Source organism: Charadrius vociferus, unplaced genomic scaffold, assembly GCF_000708025.1.
Source record: "Charadrius vociferus isolate BGI_N301 unplaced genomic scaffold, ASM70802v2 scaffold332, whole genome shotgun sequence".
In the NCBI taxonomy this organism is placed as follows: Eukaryota; Metazoa; Chordata; class Aves; order Charadriiformes; family Charadriidae; genus Charadrius; species Charadrius vociferus.
The window spans coordinates 2,676,719-2,692,827 of record NW_009647418.1 but is presented as its reverse complement, the minus strand read 5'-3'; the positions used below and the strand labels follow the sequence as shown (position 1 = coordinate 2,692,827).

At 40.8% G+C, this 16,109-nt stretch overlaps 1 protein-coding gene across 1 annotated transcript in view; it reads left to right on the top strand.

Moving 5' to 3' along the window:
* KDM2B (lysine (K)-specific demethylase 2B) overlaps positions 1 to 16,109 on the top strand; it is a 119,227-nt gene that overhangs the window by 69,195 nt on the left and 33,923 nt on the right. The window contains exons 11-12 of the mRNA XM_009880286.1: positions 939 to 1,393; positions 9,469 to 9,555. Coding sequence (XP_009878588.1) covers positions 939 to 1,393; positions 9,469 to 9,555 — 542 coding nt within the window. The remainder of the gene's footprint in view (positions 1 to 938; positions 1,394 to 9,468; positions 9,556 to 16,109) is intronic.

Genomic DNA, 16,109 nt, shown 5'->3' with positions numbered 1-16,109 from the left:
TCCTGCTGTTGCTAGCCTGCATTCAATGTTGTTCACTTAGTAAAGGAAACTGTGTCTAATAAATAAGAAAAGATGTGTGCTTTAGGGAACCTTGGCTGCTAGTTTCCTACATTGTTTTCACCGATTGATTGCACAGAGCTGAGTAACAGTTGGGATTTTTAGGGGGGAAACCTAGTATAAAACTAAGATTAGTAGTTCTTTAGACTCAGAAACTTGCCTTTAAATTTTCCTGAGAAGTACCTAGAATGTATCAGGCACCGCATTAAGAAAAACAGTATCATGTAACTTTGTGACAGTCCCTGCATTTCTCAGTGTATTCAGGCTTCTTGTCTGTAAAATAAGCATAATTGTAATCCTCTGTCTCAGAAGAGCAGTGAATATTCATGCAGTAACAAGTGGTCGTTCTTGTTTTACCAACAGTTCCTTGCAAAGAGGAAAAGTATTGAGAAGTTGATTTTGTGCTGTGCAGAGTTCCTGGAACAATGATGATGTACAGCATTTTAAAGTGCTTTCTCCCATCATTTTTCCCCTCCTCTTTCAGCGCTAACTCTCCTCTTAAAGCTGTAAGGCTGCCGAATTTGGTCTCTTCCGGATTTGCAGGAAAATTAATTGTGTGTGACTTAAGAGCTCTGTCTACTCTTAACTGAAGTCATATAGAGGACTGAAGCTTTGAAGAAACCATAATTTTTCCCTAAATGTTTCCCAGTTATTTGAACTAAGTAGGTGTTAATGAAAACCAGCATTGAAACAAAAAACCAACCAAACAAACAACCCCCCCAAATTAAAAATCAGCTGAATAAAGCCCATTCCTATCACATACTTATGAGGCATTATCCAGTGTCCTTTCTAGTAGGCAGTGCCTAGCCCCAGTGGTAGAGAACTGTTTAAGCTATGAATGACATCGGGTAAAATTTCAGCATTCTTTTTCTGACTTTCAGATGCAAAAAGAAAACGCAGCACAGACAGCTATTCATCAGATTCGTGGTTAGACATGGACGAAGAATCTTGTGATGCCCATATCCGGGAGGAGAAGGATGACAGCTTGGATAAGAACTCCAAATCCTTGGTGGATGGCTCCTCCTCACCCAACAGCACACACTCAGAAGGGAAGGAGGGTGCAGGAAGAAAACAAAAAGCCACAGTAATGAGATACCTAAAAAGAACTTTGTCTAATGAGTCAGATGACAGTGTAAAATCAACGACCCCCACGGACTATCCCAAAACACCAACGGGGTCTCCAGCTACAGAAGTTTCAACCAAATGGACTCACCTCACAGAATTTGAACTGAAGGGTTTAAAAGCCCTGGTGGAAAAACTTGAATCTCTCCCAGAGAACAAGAAGTGTGTTCCAGAAGGCATTGAAGATCCGCAGGCTCTCCTAGAGGACATGAAGGTGGGTGTGATAGTTTGCTGATCCACACAAACTGTATTCTGTGGGCATAGAAGACATCAGGAAAGCAAAGTTCTGCAGCAGAGGGATGGCAGCTTGTGTGTAGTGACCAGCTCATATCAGCCTGCTATGCTGCAGAGAGGGAAACTATGCCTCTAACAAAAGCCATCTCTGCTCTGGGGAGATGGCTGTTTGCAGTCTGATTTAATTGATGCAGTCCTTTCTGACTGTCGCTGCAGTGGCCAAAAGTTTAGATCCTCTCATAGTTCAGCACTTTTTATGTTATGTGTGCAAATATTATACCTCAAAAAGTCTGCTTATAGTCTCGATTTGCCCTTTTTGGTCTAGTGCCTTTCTGGAGTATATCTGATTAACTGACACATGCAAAATGTAAATATTGATTGTTGTTCAGAAGATACATTGTCTAACGTTTTCAGTTCCTTCTTTTTTTTTTCTTTCACCTTTTTCATTTTCTTTTCCTCCATTGCCCTCTATAGGTTGATAATTATTCTCCACTGGTACAATATACGGTTTTTGGAGGTGGTGTGAGGAGTGAATGCTCACTAGTGACAGAACTTTTCTTTAGATTTTTAACACACTGGAAGTGGTACCTCATCTGACTTAGGGATAAATTCCTCCTGAAGACAGCATGGCCTTGCTGCTTCTAGTCCCAGCCCTGCCTCTGATCCGTGGCATCCCTTTGGACTACTTGGCTAGCTTTTCTGTGTCTTGTTTTCACATTGTATAAAATAGGCATATTAATTATATTTTTTTAACAAAGCTGAGAGCAGCCTACTCTTGTAATTTTCTTGGGACTTGTCAAATCAGGTTAAAATTGCCAGCCTGTCCTCCACAGGTCCAGTACCATGGCAATTTGGCCTGATTGGGAACTATGAGTATTGATTCGTGGTCTTGTGTTTGGACTGCTAGTTTTGTACTGTTTCTGTGTGCAGTATGGTTCTTCAGCTACATATGTTTTATACACAAGAGCTGTGTGTGTCACAATCTGAGGGGAAAAATACGTGTTTATATGGTTAAAGGGGAGCCTGTACTTTTTTAGTGCAAGTGGTGTAACAGCTGCTTAGAAAAGGCTTTAAAGCCAGTTAAAGAAGGCTGAACATATGCAGGGTGCAGTGGAACCATATTCCACAGTCTTGGAGCCTAGAAGTGTGATACACGGCACTCACTTTGGTAAACCACAAGACCTCAGAAAGTCTCTTCTTGCAACAGCCGCTGCTTTGTTTGTGAAAGTAGATGCACATGCCCAAAGTTATCGCTGTAGATTCACTGGCTTGCTTTGTGATCTGTTGTCTTCTAATCAGAAATCAGAATGAAGCTTCAAGACCAGGAGTTGAATTTGTGGTGAATGAGAAAGAATAGTAGCATTACTTTTCCAAGCTTGATGCACAGACCAAGGTTCACTTAAAAATAAACTGCCCCTTCTTGAAATCCTAGAAAGGGGTACAACACATAATAAATGGTGCAGATGTTCAGAATATGATCATGCATGCTCTTTTGATGACACACTCCAATGCTCTGTGAGACATCTTACTAGAACACGGCAAGATACCATATGTGAATCTGGTTTAAAGCACCGTGTAGGAGTATATGCTTTCTTATTCCTCTCCAGAGCAGTGGATTCACTAGCTATAAAGATGGAGAACTGCAAACGGACATTTAAGAAAAAGGCCCAAGTCGTGCCCTTTTTGGTGATATTGTGCTTTAACTGGTATTAAGTGGGCATCTACCAGTTTACTTTGCGCATCTTGCAGAGTTGCAGTCTTGATGTTTCATCTCCTTTGATAACTGCCTGCTTCTAAACTTTCTCTCCTTGCCAGCACACACTGTAACCATCAGGATGTAGCCCAACATCTGGATATTTATGGTTCCCTGCTGGTTAAAGAGCCTATGACCACATCTAAACATCATGCCTGCTGCAGAATTGTTTTCTCTGGAATCACCTCTGTATGTTTGGCGAGCCTGCAACTGTTCAGTCAGAGCAAGACCTTTTGAAAGGATGTTAACTCAAACATTTTCTTGAACACTGTCTAAAGAACTGTTAAAGAACTTTCTTTCCCATCTTTTTTACACTATTGGCCCGCATATAAGGCAGCCCTTAATTTTCAGAGAATGGGAGTCAATACAGCATATCAAATAATTACACCCTATATAGTCTGCTTCCTCCACACCTCTCCTACAGTTGCATCCTCCGCTTGCTAGGTGCTCTGAAGGAATCAAGGCAGTTAGGGGGAGTTGTACTCAAGTCAATGGTTGCTTGAGTACATTTCCTTTCAAGTGAGGCGTGGAGCCCAGGACTCCCAACACAACCCTTCCCTTCACTCGTTAGCAAATTGTCTGAGGCAGCCACTGACAAGGTGTGTCCCATTCCCATCTAACACTGGGACCCCGGGTGCAATAACCCAGTACTTCTTTCTGTGTTTGTTGACATGGCAGACAACAGTGCGATGGAGCCAAAGCATCCTATCTCCTTGTGACCCATGTGATACCAAAGCATTAAATTTGTTCTATTCAGTTTGTTGGCTTTAAAAAAAATTGGAAACAAGTTTATCAGTGTATGTTTAGGACTTCTGCCTTCAAAGGATAGAGCATGCTGCTGGAAAAGTTGCCAAGTGACTGATCTCAACCCTCATCTAGCATCGTGGTCCTTGCAGGATTCCTGTATTGCTTGGTGTGCAGAATACGGCGATTCAGTATTTTGCTCTGCCCTTGCTCCTCAGTGTGTGTTAGGTACATCACACTGTTCAGAACCTCAGCTGAACACGCTGATAGGAATGTTCCCTTGGGGTTCCGAGTGATACTCATCACTACCGTAGTCATGTGCTTCACAAGTGGTAATTGATGAGCTGTTGTTATCTCTGGTTCACAGGTAGGGAACTAAGGCGCAAAGAAATTAAGATAAAAGTGCCCATAATTTTGAATACTGGTTTTATGTGCTGCGGATGTAATTTTCAGAAAAGTTAGCATTATTTAAGAATGATATGTGCAAAAGATAATTTAAATGGTATTGAAACTGTAGTTGCTTAACATTTCTGGCAGACCAGAAGTTCTGATCTTTAGTGTCCAGATCCCAAGCCAGGTGGGAGGAAGAGTAAGAACATAAAATTCGTGACTGCCTGTGGAAACCTGATTGAAAAAAATTGCCGTGTCACATAGAGACATGATGGCAGAAGAAGAAATACAGTCCTTTTTTCCATAATGGTATTTATCTCCTTCACCACTAAATCATATTCCCTCTTACTTTGCTACTAGTTTTCCAACTTGCACAGAAAATAATGTGGGGATTTTGCTGATGGCATTGGCAGTAGAGTGAGCAGAAGCCTGGCACCTTTACCTCACCCTGATGAATATCCAGAGCACCAGTCATCTGTGTGACCGAATGGAGGCAGAAATCCTGCAGAAAGAGTTGTGCAGATCATACATGCTGTGACTGTATTCGGCTATATTCGCAAGGTTTATTTCATGGGCAACCTGATTTTGGACATGTGATGTATTAATAATACAGCCTATAGAAAATACCCTTTTAGTGCACCCATTTGAGAGTTATTTTTAACAAATGCATAGCAAGAACATGCTCTGACAGAAAGTCTGAAAGCTTTTGCTCTGCTTGAAAAGTCTTAAACAAGTTTATTCCTGAAGAAAATAAATCCATGTTTATTGTAACAGTTTTATTTCTTAATGAAATAACATTTAAGAACTTTTCTGTATGACATTCAAGTCTGTCTTTGTGCTTCAGTAAGGTAACTAATGTTTTCAGAAAATAGGATATGGGTAGTTGAAACTGGAGAAAGGAAACCATTTTATTTTGTGATGTGAAGTCTCACGGAACAAATTTGGGTAACTTGCAGAGAAGGCATGCTTTCCCATCTGAAGAACACAGTAAAGGCTGGGCCACTGGATTGCTGCTCTTGGTGGTAAATACAGCTATATGCAACTATTTAATGTCAAGTAGGTGAGACACTTTAAAGTAAAGTAATTTGTTTTCCTTACAAAAAGGGAGACTGAAAACTAAACTAACCCTGTGTAAATTCCTTACACGTCATCTAAGCTCCTAACTAACTGCGACTATCTAGTGGGGACACAGCAATCCAGAAGTGCCAAGCTAATGCCTCTGCAGATTGAGAACCCATTTATCACCATGATCGATGGAGTGCAGCAGCACAAGGGAGGCTTATTTGCAGAACATAACACGGACCTCACTTGGGGAGTGGGTCAGTTCTCCCCTCAGCTCAAATAAGGAATTAAATTCTTGGTGGCTGCAGCTCTGCTGTATGGCACTGTATCACATGAGGCCTGTGTTCACCACCAGAGGAGCTTCTCGGAGGCCTCCAAACAGCGGTTACTGACAGAAGCATTCACTCTGTAGCAGATGGCATCTGAACAATCGGCCGAGGAGATGCAATACTCTCTGTATCCAAATGTCTGTGGCTGGGCTCTGTGTGAGCTGTATGCGCAGCAAATGTGAGGGGAAATTGTTGTACAGATAAACATACCCTCCCTGAGAGTGCTCAGCTGACCCAAGTTGCAGAAGGACAGAAGGTTTGGCAGTGTCGTTGTTGGCAGGGTGAGCAGCCAGAAGACACTGCAGACGTTGCCCCCACGTCCTTGCTGTTGGTGATGCTGCTGGAGGCACACACAGCCTGCCGTCATACCTTCTTTTCCATATATACATGCCCTGAAATGAAATATGAAACAGTGCAACAACTCCTGCTCCAAATTTAAAAATTCAATAGCAGCTGAACTCTTAGACAAGTACCTACACTGATGAGAAATAGAAGGAGGAAAAAATCACTGAGAAGTAATTTTACTTAGATGGTGGCCTTGGGGATTGGAAGTTTCACCATGTGGCTTCTCTACTTTGTATTTAGCTACAGAATAGTATGTCAATCTACTAAAGATGCAATTGGGGTGAACTTATGCATGAAGAAAAAAATAGAGAGGCAACCATCTTACTCCTTGGTGTAGTTTGCACCCCACATCACAGGACAGGTAAAACTGAGCAGACCTTTGATTGTGACAGTCTGCATCCCACATTAAACACTCTGCCAGTGATGTTTGTCTGTATGCAGCCTCTGATTTCAGCACACAACACTTCTGTTGTGTTACCAGCAGGACGGTAATTCCTTTGCTGATGCTGGGGAAGAGCACTGTGAGATCTGCCTCCTAATAATGCCACAGACCTTCCCCACTTCAAAGCAAAAATGCCGCTCTTCTTCAGAAAGGGCTGTGGAAGACCACTGGGAGAAGAAACTCAGTTTGAAGAACAGTTTGTCAAACTTCTGCAACTCCTTGGCAGCAGGAGAAGATTCTTGTGCAAGACAGATGATATCTACTGAAATATGTTCTTACTTTTTCCTGCCAAGAAATCTTACCCCCTTCTCATTCTGATGACAGCAAAAAAACTCCCTCTACTGAATGCATTTCAGGGGAGTCATTCCTTGCTGTGCTTTTGAAATTAATGGCTAAGCTGAATTCTTACATACTTAATCAGTTTCTTTCCTTCATACCTGCTGTTGTCACCACAGCCTTCAAGTGTAATGAATCAGGCAGCATTGTGCTGGAAGAGCATCATCTTGTTTGCCTAACTGGAGCCCCATGGCTTTTCTTTTTTCTTTTTTTTTTTCCTTTTTTTTTTTGTTTTTTTAAAGCAGGTGCGCAGAAGTCTGCCTCCTCCAGCCTGTTGTGTGCTGATACTTGACACTACAGTCGGTGCAAATGTAGCTCAGTTATGGTTCTGCTGCTCAAACATCCATTGTTTTCAGCTGGCTGAGATGATAAACTGCCATAGTTTTACATTTCTTCTTGGGTAATATTTTCACGTGATACAAATGATAACAAGAAACCTTGTTACCCTGCCAAGTTCTTGGAATATACTCTGCTTTCTATTGAACTCGGATTCTCTGACAGTTGTTAGTGGAAACGTTAAGGTTTTCTGCCTTACAAGCTTTCAAATCTAAGAGTAGCAAAGTAAAGAGGGATTAATTTGTCCTTTGTTTATATGGCTCTCAAGCTGCTGCCTTATTCTGGAGAATTTTGGCTTTGCTATGAGAACACAAAAGACCTCTCAATTTTTAGGTTTGAAAACTAACTTTCAGAATGTAGTCACAGTTCAGTTAATGCAGTGATCACTCTCTCGAAATAAAAAGGACATGAGAAAAGAGGTGCTCATTATCCTCAACTCAGCCAGGAGTTAATTTGCTAACGACCAGTCCGTATGTGAAAGTTGTTAGCTGTTTCACTCGAGTGTATTCAGCTGAAGGTATGCTACCGGCTCCACATCAGAGGCAGGCTGGAGCAAGCTGGGTTCCACTCCTAACCAGCCAGGCTGTGCCTGTGCAAGCTCCCGAGCGCAGCCACAGTGCTGGGCTGACGAAACTGGGCTTGTACTGGTATTGCTTATTTCGGTCATTGGCTCCGCTTTCAAACTAACCAGTATCAAGAACAGCCTTACTGGTATGATTGTATCTGAAGAAGCAGCCCTGTGCTGGTGCTATAGTGTCTCTCGTGGTGCAAAGCATCTCTGGTTTAAGCACAGACTGGGGAATTGAGCTGAATCCAGCAGGTTGCCGGAGCTCCAGGGAGAGAAAACCAGCTCCAGGGACACTCGTCCAAACCCTCGTTTAGATGCTAGTCTGCCTGCTCAGGCTCTTGGGGCCTGGAACATGCCGTTGCACTCCCAGCTTTAGTTGGATGATTACAGATGAATTCCAAGTGCACTTCTTATTAAAACAATTACTGTATTTGAAGCTCTTTTTGTAGTGTGTGTGAAATTTCTAATTATTAAAGCTCTACACTGGGGACTGAGAGAGCCTGGTGCCTACTGTTGTCTAATTAAGCTTTTTTCAAGAAGTCGGTATACTTGGGAGCAACACCGTTGAACTTCATTGTCTGGGGTTATCTCCTAAATTCTGTAACGAGGTAATTTTCAACCTGCAGTTCTTGTTTGTTTTATTGGAGCTTTTTTCCACCCTTAACCTGTTAGTGCTTATTTGGGCTTCAGCTTTCAGGAGCACAGCAGAATCCTCCTTCCAGCCTGTTTTTTTGTTTTCATTTGTTGTCTTTTTCAGCTACCTGAACTCCAAATGAAGGTCTCTGTAGCTAGGATAGTAAGTCCGTAGAGAGTTGTGGAAAGTGAGCGTGGACTATGCCCAACTGCATAATTGAGTATGCTTAGAAAGAGTTCATGCCCACCTCTGTGTTGAGTTATATGGCCATGGGAATGATTCACAGCGGTAGAAGCTGTGTAAGCCGGTGCAACCCACTCACGAAATTTCTAGGACAGTGCATCAAAGCAAAAGGGTGGGGGTGGAAGGGAGACTGATCTTTTTCCTTAATACTGTACTATGCAGTCAGATCCTTTCTTGGTGAGTACTCAGGAACCTGGATGCCTTGCCCCATTACAGAAAGTGAACTAGGTGACAGCAGCTCTGGCCGGCCCATCGGTGTGGAAGGAATGAAGGCCAGTGGAACTGATGGTGCTCTTGAGTTGCCACCTGCATGAAGATGAAAAATTACAATGCGCCCTTCTCAATCTTGACTTACCTGAACATTCAGGCATCTGAGGATTGCTCTAAACTACATGATTGATGCCCTGTGACTGCAGGAATAGCGGTGGCAGAGCCTAGATGCTTCTAAGGTCTTTCGTGGACTTGATTAGGAGAGAAAGTATTGGTTATGGTGACTGGTGAGGTCATTTGGGATTTAGTGAGCTGGAGTTTAAAGGGAGAGGTGATACTGCTGTTAGACTGATACTGGTGGAAAAAACACCAGTCACATTGGACACACCAATTTTAAAGTCTGTAATATTGAGGTGATTCATGGCTGATTTTGCTGTCTGTTTTGCAAGAAAATTCACATCTTGGATCCTAATGACAGGTGTGAGAGTTTCAGTGTGAATTGGAAGTTTGGAAGCAAAAGTAACTTGCAGAGATATAACAAGTCAGCAGAGATCTTGTCAGTCTGTCTTTCATCAGCGTGGAGCACTGTCTTCTGTAAGTCTCCACACTCTTCAGTTGGAGAAATATTTTGTTGGTTAATAAAGGCCTTTTCATTTGCAACAGAACATACTGAAGGAACATGCTGATGATGACCAAAATCTTGCCATTTCGGGTGTCCCTGTGGTCAGCTGGCCCAAGAAGACCACAAAGGTAATGAGACACAATTACTTACTAATCGTTGTTGTGCTAGGTCTTGGCGTTTATTTATTTATAATCTGACAAAGCGCTGCATATGATGCTTTGGCAGCTGCTAGCATTTTTAACATGAAATGTTATTTTTAATGGTTTTATGATTACGTGTTGAAGCAGAACATAAAAGTGCCTCAGCAGGGAGAAATCGTTAAGAGTTTCCATTTAAAAAGAATTTGTTTGAGCCTTACTTATCAGTATAAAACTTTGATATGTCTTGGTCATTTACTAGTCATGGTTAAATCTAAAAATGTTGATGCAAATTTTGTGTAAAATTAAAGGATGTGTAAATCCTACAAATTAGTCACTTAGTAAGCACTCTCATCTGCATGCAAGGATGCTTTTTCTCTTACACTGAGACCTCCTGAATTCTCTGTACACGTGTGCCACTGCAACTTCGGAGGGTTGTTTTCTGTCCATGTATCTTCATTTTTCTTCCTATATATGGGAGTAATTCTGTTCACTTTGCAGGAGAACTGTGAGGCTTGCTTCATTAATGCTTATAAAAAATTTGAAATAATTAACTAAAGAATAATGTCAGAAGGCTGGATGTTATTTATAACAGTGGTATGTTTACCACACTCCAGTTATTCAGCATGCTGTAAAAGCAGCTTTGCTTATTTAGAAGATGTCTTATAGCTTCTATTTTTACTTTCATTTTTCACTGAGTTAGTTTTATAATACATAATTTCTTTAGAAATGCTGAAAGGGTTGGTCAGCTTAAATCAGACTTCGATCTGAAAATCTGTTGTTGTTATCATCATTGTAAATAACTTTCAACTAATTAACTGAGTGAATTATTTTCCCTATTCTCACTTTTTGTGCTGGTGCACTTGTCATGCCTTTGCATATAATCGCTTGTAGCCACAAGAATTTGCTGTTTTCAAATGGGAAGTAGGAGACTATAAACATCAAACTGCCAAAGGACAGTTGGGCAGAATGAGCATATCATGTTCCTTCTTGGTTTCTTTTTGGATTTTAGCTGAGCGTGTTTCAGATAAGTTATATCTTGTTAAATACATATTTCCCTTTTAGATTGTAATAAATGCATGGGAATATGCTTTGTGTTTAAAAACAACAGTGGAAAACCTTGAGAGGAGTAGGTGTCGGATTCTCCACTCCACTGCTTTGTTAGCTGCTGTTCATTCATCAGTCAAGTATACTCTGGCTTTGAATAAAGCAAAATCTCTGTGACCAGAGGAAAACTGGTGTGTGAAATGTATAAAACAAAACTAAGAAACAACTGACTCTTGTGCTGTATTTTTTTGACCTCATGGTAGAAGTGAAGGTCTTAATGTTTTGAGGCTTTTATAAGCTTTGGCATTTGTTTATGTTCTTGTTTGCTTTATTTTGGTGTCCTTGACAAATGGTTCATTTCTTCTATTCCTGTGCTTCGGCAAAATAACTATAAAAGATGTGTATTTTTTGTGACTTAAATCTTATCCCTCTTCGCAAAATTCATCTTGCTGGCTGCAAGGTGGTTTGGGTTTTTTTAACTTTCTGGTGTTTATTTTTCTTTAGCCCTTCTAAAAGCAAAAACTTCTAGAAGGCATCATTCCCAGTGCTAAGGTACAATAACAAACAATTAAACACATTGGCTAATAACAAATATGAGGAAAACTTCACAGAAAGTCAGGCTTTCGATTGAAGTTCGAAAATAAACAAAAATTTATAACAGAAGAAATCCTTTCACCATTCTCTTCATATTTACTTTGTTTAATCTGTGATCAGTTTGTACTATGTCTTATGTTTTAGTTAAAAGGTACACATGCAGATATGGCTGAATGTTTCCTTAAAGGAGTTTGTTGTTGCGCTTCTAATTGGCAAATGTCCATGTCATCTTTCATGTTACAGCTGTTTCCCTCGCAGGCCGAGTGAACAGGCTAGGAAGACACCTCTTAGAGTTGAGCCTTTAAGTCCCAAATTAAAATATGTTGGTAAGACAATATAGGGGAGATTTGTATAAAGGCAGTGTTACTAGTTAGGTTTGGTTATTTCATCATTGTTCCCTGTAAGTCCCGATAATGAAATAGAAGATTTTACAGAGAAGAAAACCCTTAGGGAGGTGGAAACTCCCTTTAAAATTGGATGGTAGCTGGTGGAGCAAGCCTGCCTCATCAGAAGCTTCCACGAATGTTGTGCACAAAGCAGGGGAGTAAAACCTACCAGTAATTTTGCTTTCTGTAGTGTTGCTCTTGTAGGATATAGGAGAAATGCCAAATACTTACCAGTGCCTTTCCTGAGATAGGGGTGTTTAAGGGAGTGGCGTATAGGATACAGCATGGTACCAGCTATTGTGGGGCTGGTAAGAAGACATTGTAGCTGGTATATCAGCTTCCAGGGAGAGGAAGAGTGGCTGATTCCGGGTCCATTAAAAAAAAAGAAGGGAACTGAAATCCAGAAAGAGGAGGCAATAAGTGGAAAACATGGCTCTTGCTTTCTCCCAAGAGAAGTCTCCAGAAAAGATTTAGAAAGACAAGAGCAGCAGATGGAGAAGGAAGAATAAAGCCAGCATTAAATGCCACAACATTTCAAAGAAAATGGAAATGACTGTAAAGAAAGGAGGGGAAGAGACTAGAAACAGCGAGAAAGCAGGATGAGGAGAGAGGCAAGTACTGAAAAGGGATGGAGTGGGGAAAACATAGAGCAGAGGGAGAGAAGTCTTACTAAAGTAAGAGATCCTGGAGTAGGGACAAGGAATGACTTAAACTATGCGAATATCCCAAGTTGTGGAAGGGTGGGCGTAGTAATGTTGAGTTGCTTTTGAAAGAACATGCCTTTAATAATCTGAATGATTTTCGAAGCAGCGAATGATATTTCCCTTGAAAACTAAGTCACATTTTCTTTTATGTGTTGTTAATGTGTCGTGCCAACTGTGTGCAAAACAGCTTTGTTAATGTGTCGTGCCAACTGTGTGCACAGTTCTGTGCTGCAAAACAGCTGCTTGAAGAGTGGGAAATTCTGGGGAGAATTAGGGAAGAAACATGTTCACTCACCTTAAATCACTGTTCGCAGTGGACAAGATGTAATGGGCAAGACGTTTAACTAAGAACATGGAAGACCCATCCATATGTTGTGGCCCCATTGTGCTGCACCGCTCCTGTCTACCTTTTCTGAAGGCATTTGAAGCGGTCAGTTTTACTGCAGCTCACTTTCACAAAAACATTTCTCACTGAGAAAAGAAACAGAAGCGACGACCAAAAACGTTTCTGTGAGGAGACAAAATCAATGGGTGACATCTGATGATCTTGTGGTTCACGTACAAAGCGGGAGACAAGGGTCTGTGTTCCTAGCTCTGCTGCGGCCTCCTTGCGCTGCAGGAGGTGCATGGCACGTTTCTGCTCCCGGAGCTTTTCTGTCTTACGTGGAGATGGTGCTTCCCATCCTTGGGAGGCTGTGAGGTGAAATTAATGTTTATAAAGATCTGTGACATCTTCGGCAGAAAGTTTCATAGTGAAATGTATGAACCGTTACTTATTTTATGTTAAAAGGGAATTGGCGTGTGATTAATAGGCACCTCTTCCAGACCATATTTACTCATCTTTATGGAGCTTTTTTGAGTCTTTTGTACTTTTTATAATTTATTGATAATTACTTAGCACAATAATTTTATTCCAGTAGGCACCTTTTTTTTTTTTTTTTTTTTTGCAAATGCTCTTTCAGAAGAAGGAAGAACCTGCCTTTTATAGAGTAATAAACCAGTCCATTTTCAGAAGAAGTCTCTGATAATGATTCATTTACCAAAATGGCTGACTTTGTCAGGGATATGTACAACGATCCTTATTTAGGCCTCTTGGAGGAATCAGGAATGTAGGGCCGAGTGGATATTTGAAACCTTCTTGTCCTGATGGCTGACTGACAGTTTACGTACCTTCAGACTGAGCAGCACGTTTTTCCCAGCTGGATGCCGAGCACGGATGCAGCTGTGGATATGTAAACCCCATCCCTGTTCCTTTGTCAGGGGTTTGCGCACCAGTAAGTTGTCCTCGCTCGGTGCAGTGCTGAGTGTTAGCTGGGTTTTTTTTGCAACGGTAGTCTGCTGTCTGAAAGGAAGAATTCCATAGCGCACACTGCCTCGAGATTTTGTGTTCTTAACTGACTGAGGAGTGGGAAAGAATCATAAGAAACTAACTCCTTCCCCATCCCTAGGAAATGAACTTTTGGGTGGTGTGAAAAGAGAGCAGGGCCTAAACCTGATTTTCCACTGTGGTGACACATCACTAATCACGCGTGCAGAAAGCTGACTATACCTTCAAGCCAAATCTTGAAGCCCTCTCTCCAGATTTGCTCAGCACTACAATACCAGAATTCCCATTTTATCTGCACAGGGATTAGGGGCAGCATTTTATTTAAGGAATTCAGGAGTATGGCCCAAGCAGAAACCATACATTTTTCAAACCATTTCCTATTTCTGGAAGACAACAGTCAACTATAGTAGCATGTAATTACACTCTGTGGCAGTGCCTTCTGTTTTTATTGTGATAAAGATCTTTAGTTGTCTATGAAGAGCAGCTATAAAGAATTAAAATATGTTTGGACTCTCTTGTTCTGTGAAGAGTTAGAAATGCAGACTGTGAGCCAGATTTTCATCTCTCTTACCTGGCACAAACCTAAAGCCACTGCATCTATAATGATAGCAAGTGTCCAAATATATATAGGTCTGGCTGTGAGCAGGAGATGAAGCTGTAATTTTTAGTAGCTGGTTAACAGCGCTGCAATATGTGGCTGTTTTTCTGATGCCCGTTCATACGTTTTTTCCATGTAATTTTCACCTGTTGATTTTAAGAGAAGGTATTTGAGAAGGATAATAAAGAAATGGTAATATTCTTATTTAAAGGAGTACTATTAATTAGTAAAGACCACAAACTGAAATTTTAACTGGATTGTTTTTTTAAAAAAAGACCTTCCCTGCAATTCGCAATGCAAATAATGTTCATAGCTATGTATCAGTGCATGAGAATCAGGAAGAAAAAGTGATCATACAAAAAAAAAAAAAAAAGGAAGCCCTCCTTCAAGCTGGTTTTTTTGTTTGTTTTTTTGCTGTTGTTTTGAGGGTTGGAGGATGGTGGTGGGTGGGCACAGGGTTGAAAGGGACCTTCTGGGGTTTTGAGTCTACTTGCTTGTTACCATGGGCAGCATCTGATTCCAATCATTAGCGAGTTCTGTCTTAGAGCAGTTTATTTTTTACTAGAAATCTTTTTGCAAAATTCTACAGATACATCCATGTATCTGAAAAAGAAGGATTAATTCAAAAGAACTAATCTGTGAAAGGCAGAGCAAAAGGCTGATTAGTATGGCTGAGGAAAGGTTGAGCTAGTCATACTCCATCAGACCAGGCAGTCCTTGTGTCCTGTTGCTGATAGTGGCAAGTCACAGCTATTGAAAGAGTTGTAAGAACAAAGCAGACATACAGCGATCTTTGCTTATCTTCCCGGTTAAGCTAAATGCTTGTATCTTCGTCTTTTGTGTTTAGTGTCCCCTGGTAGAATTTTGTTTTTCCTCTGTGACTTTACCTAATAATTTGTGGAACCTGTTGATCTTCTTGATCTCTGTAGCATCCTTTGGCAGTATCCCCTGCAGTTTAATAAAGCTCTCTGTAGATAAGTACTTCCTTATGTTGTTTCAGATCTGTCCCCTTAATATCATACATATACTTCATGCCCCCTGTATCATGCATTTTGAGGAATTTGAATCTCCTTCTCTGTGCTGTCAATGTTTTGGGGGTTTTTTTATGTCCCTGTTACTGCTTCTCAGTCTTTTTTCTCCCCTACTCTGAAGCTGAAAAACACTGGGAAGTTCAGTGTTTTCTGGTACACAAACCCTACCATATGTTTGATCATTTTTCTTGCTCTATTCTAGTTCCACTATAGGTAGTTTTGAGATGAGGGTGGAGGTGGGACTCCACAACTACATATAGTATTCGAGATGTGATGTTTAAGAGCAGAGACTAGAAGAACATATCTTGTTCAGCATGGCACAACAAAATGGAAGGGGGAGATGATTGTTGTGTAAGTACTTCAGGGAGTATAAACACCATGGGAGGAGAAGAGTTATTTAAGCTAATGGACAATGTTGGCATGAGAACAACTGAGTATAAACATGCCATAAATAGATTGAAGCTGGAAATAAGATTTCTGATGATTGTTCATAGTCTGAACTGAACAGCACAGAAGAAAAACAGTAGACAACTGTGATGAAAAGGGTGTTAGATTCTTAGAAATAACTTGTATTTTAAACAATAAAAGACAGTGGTATTAGTCACCCTCTCTAGATCTGGAGCCCACAGACGTCCTTGGGCACATTCATGTGTCTGCTGCCATTTTCCAGCAAGGAACCTTTTTCATGGTATTTCACATTAAAAATGCTGTGAAGGGAAGAAGATCTAACAGTTTTTAATAGAGCTTCTTTATGCATGGCTTCAGTTTTATGAACATATATGCAACATTGTGAATTGGATCGAACTTAAGAAACAGTAAGTAAACAGACTCAATTAGTGGACTCAATAAATTTTAATG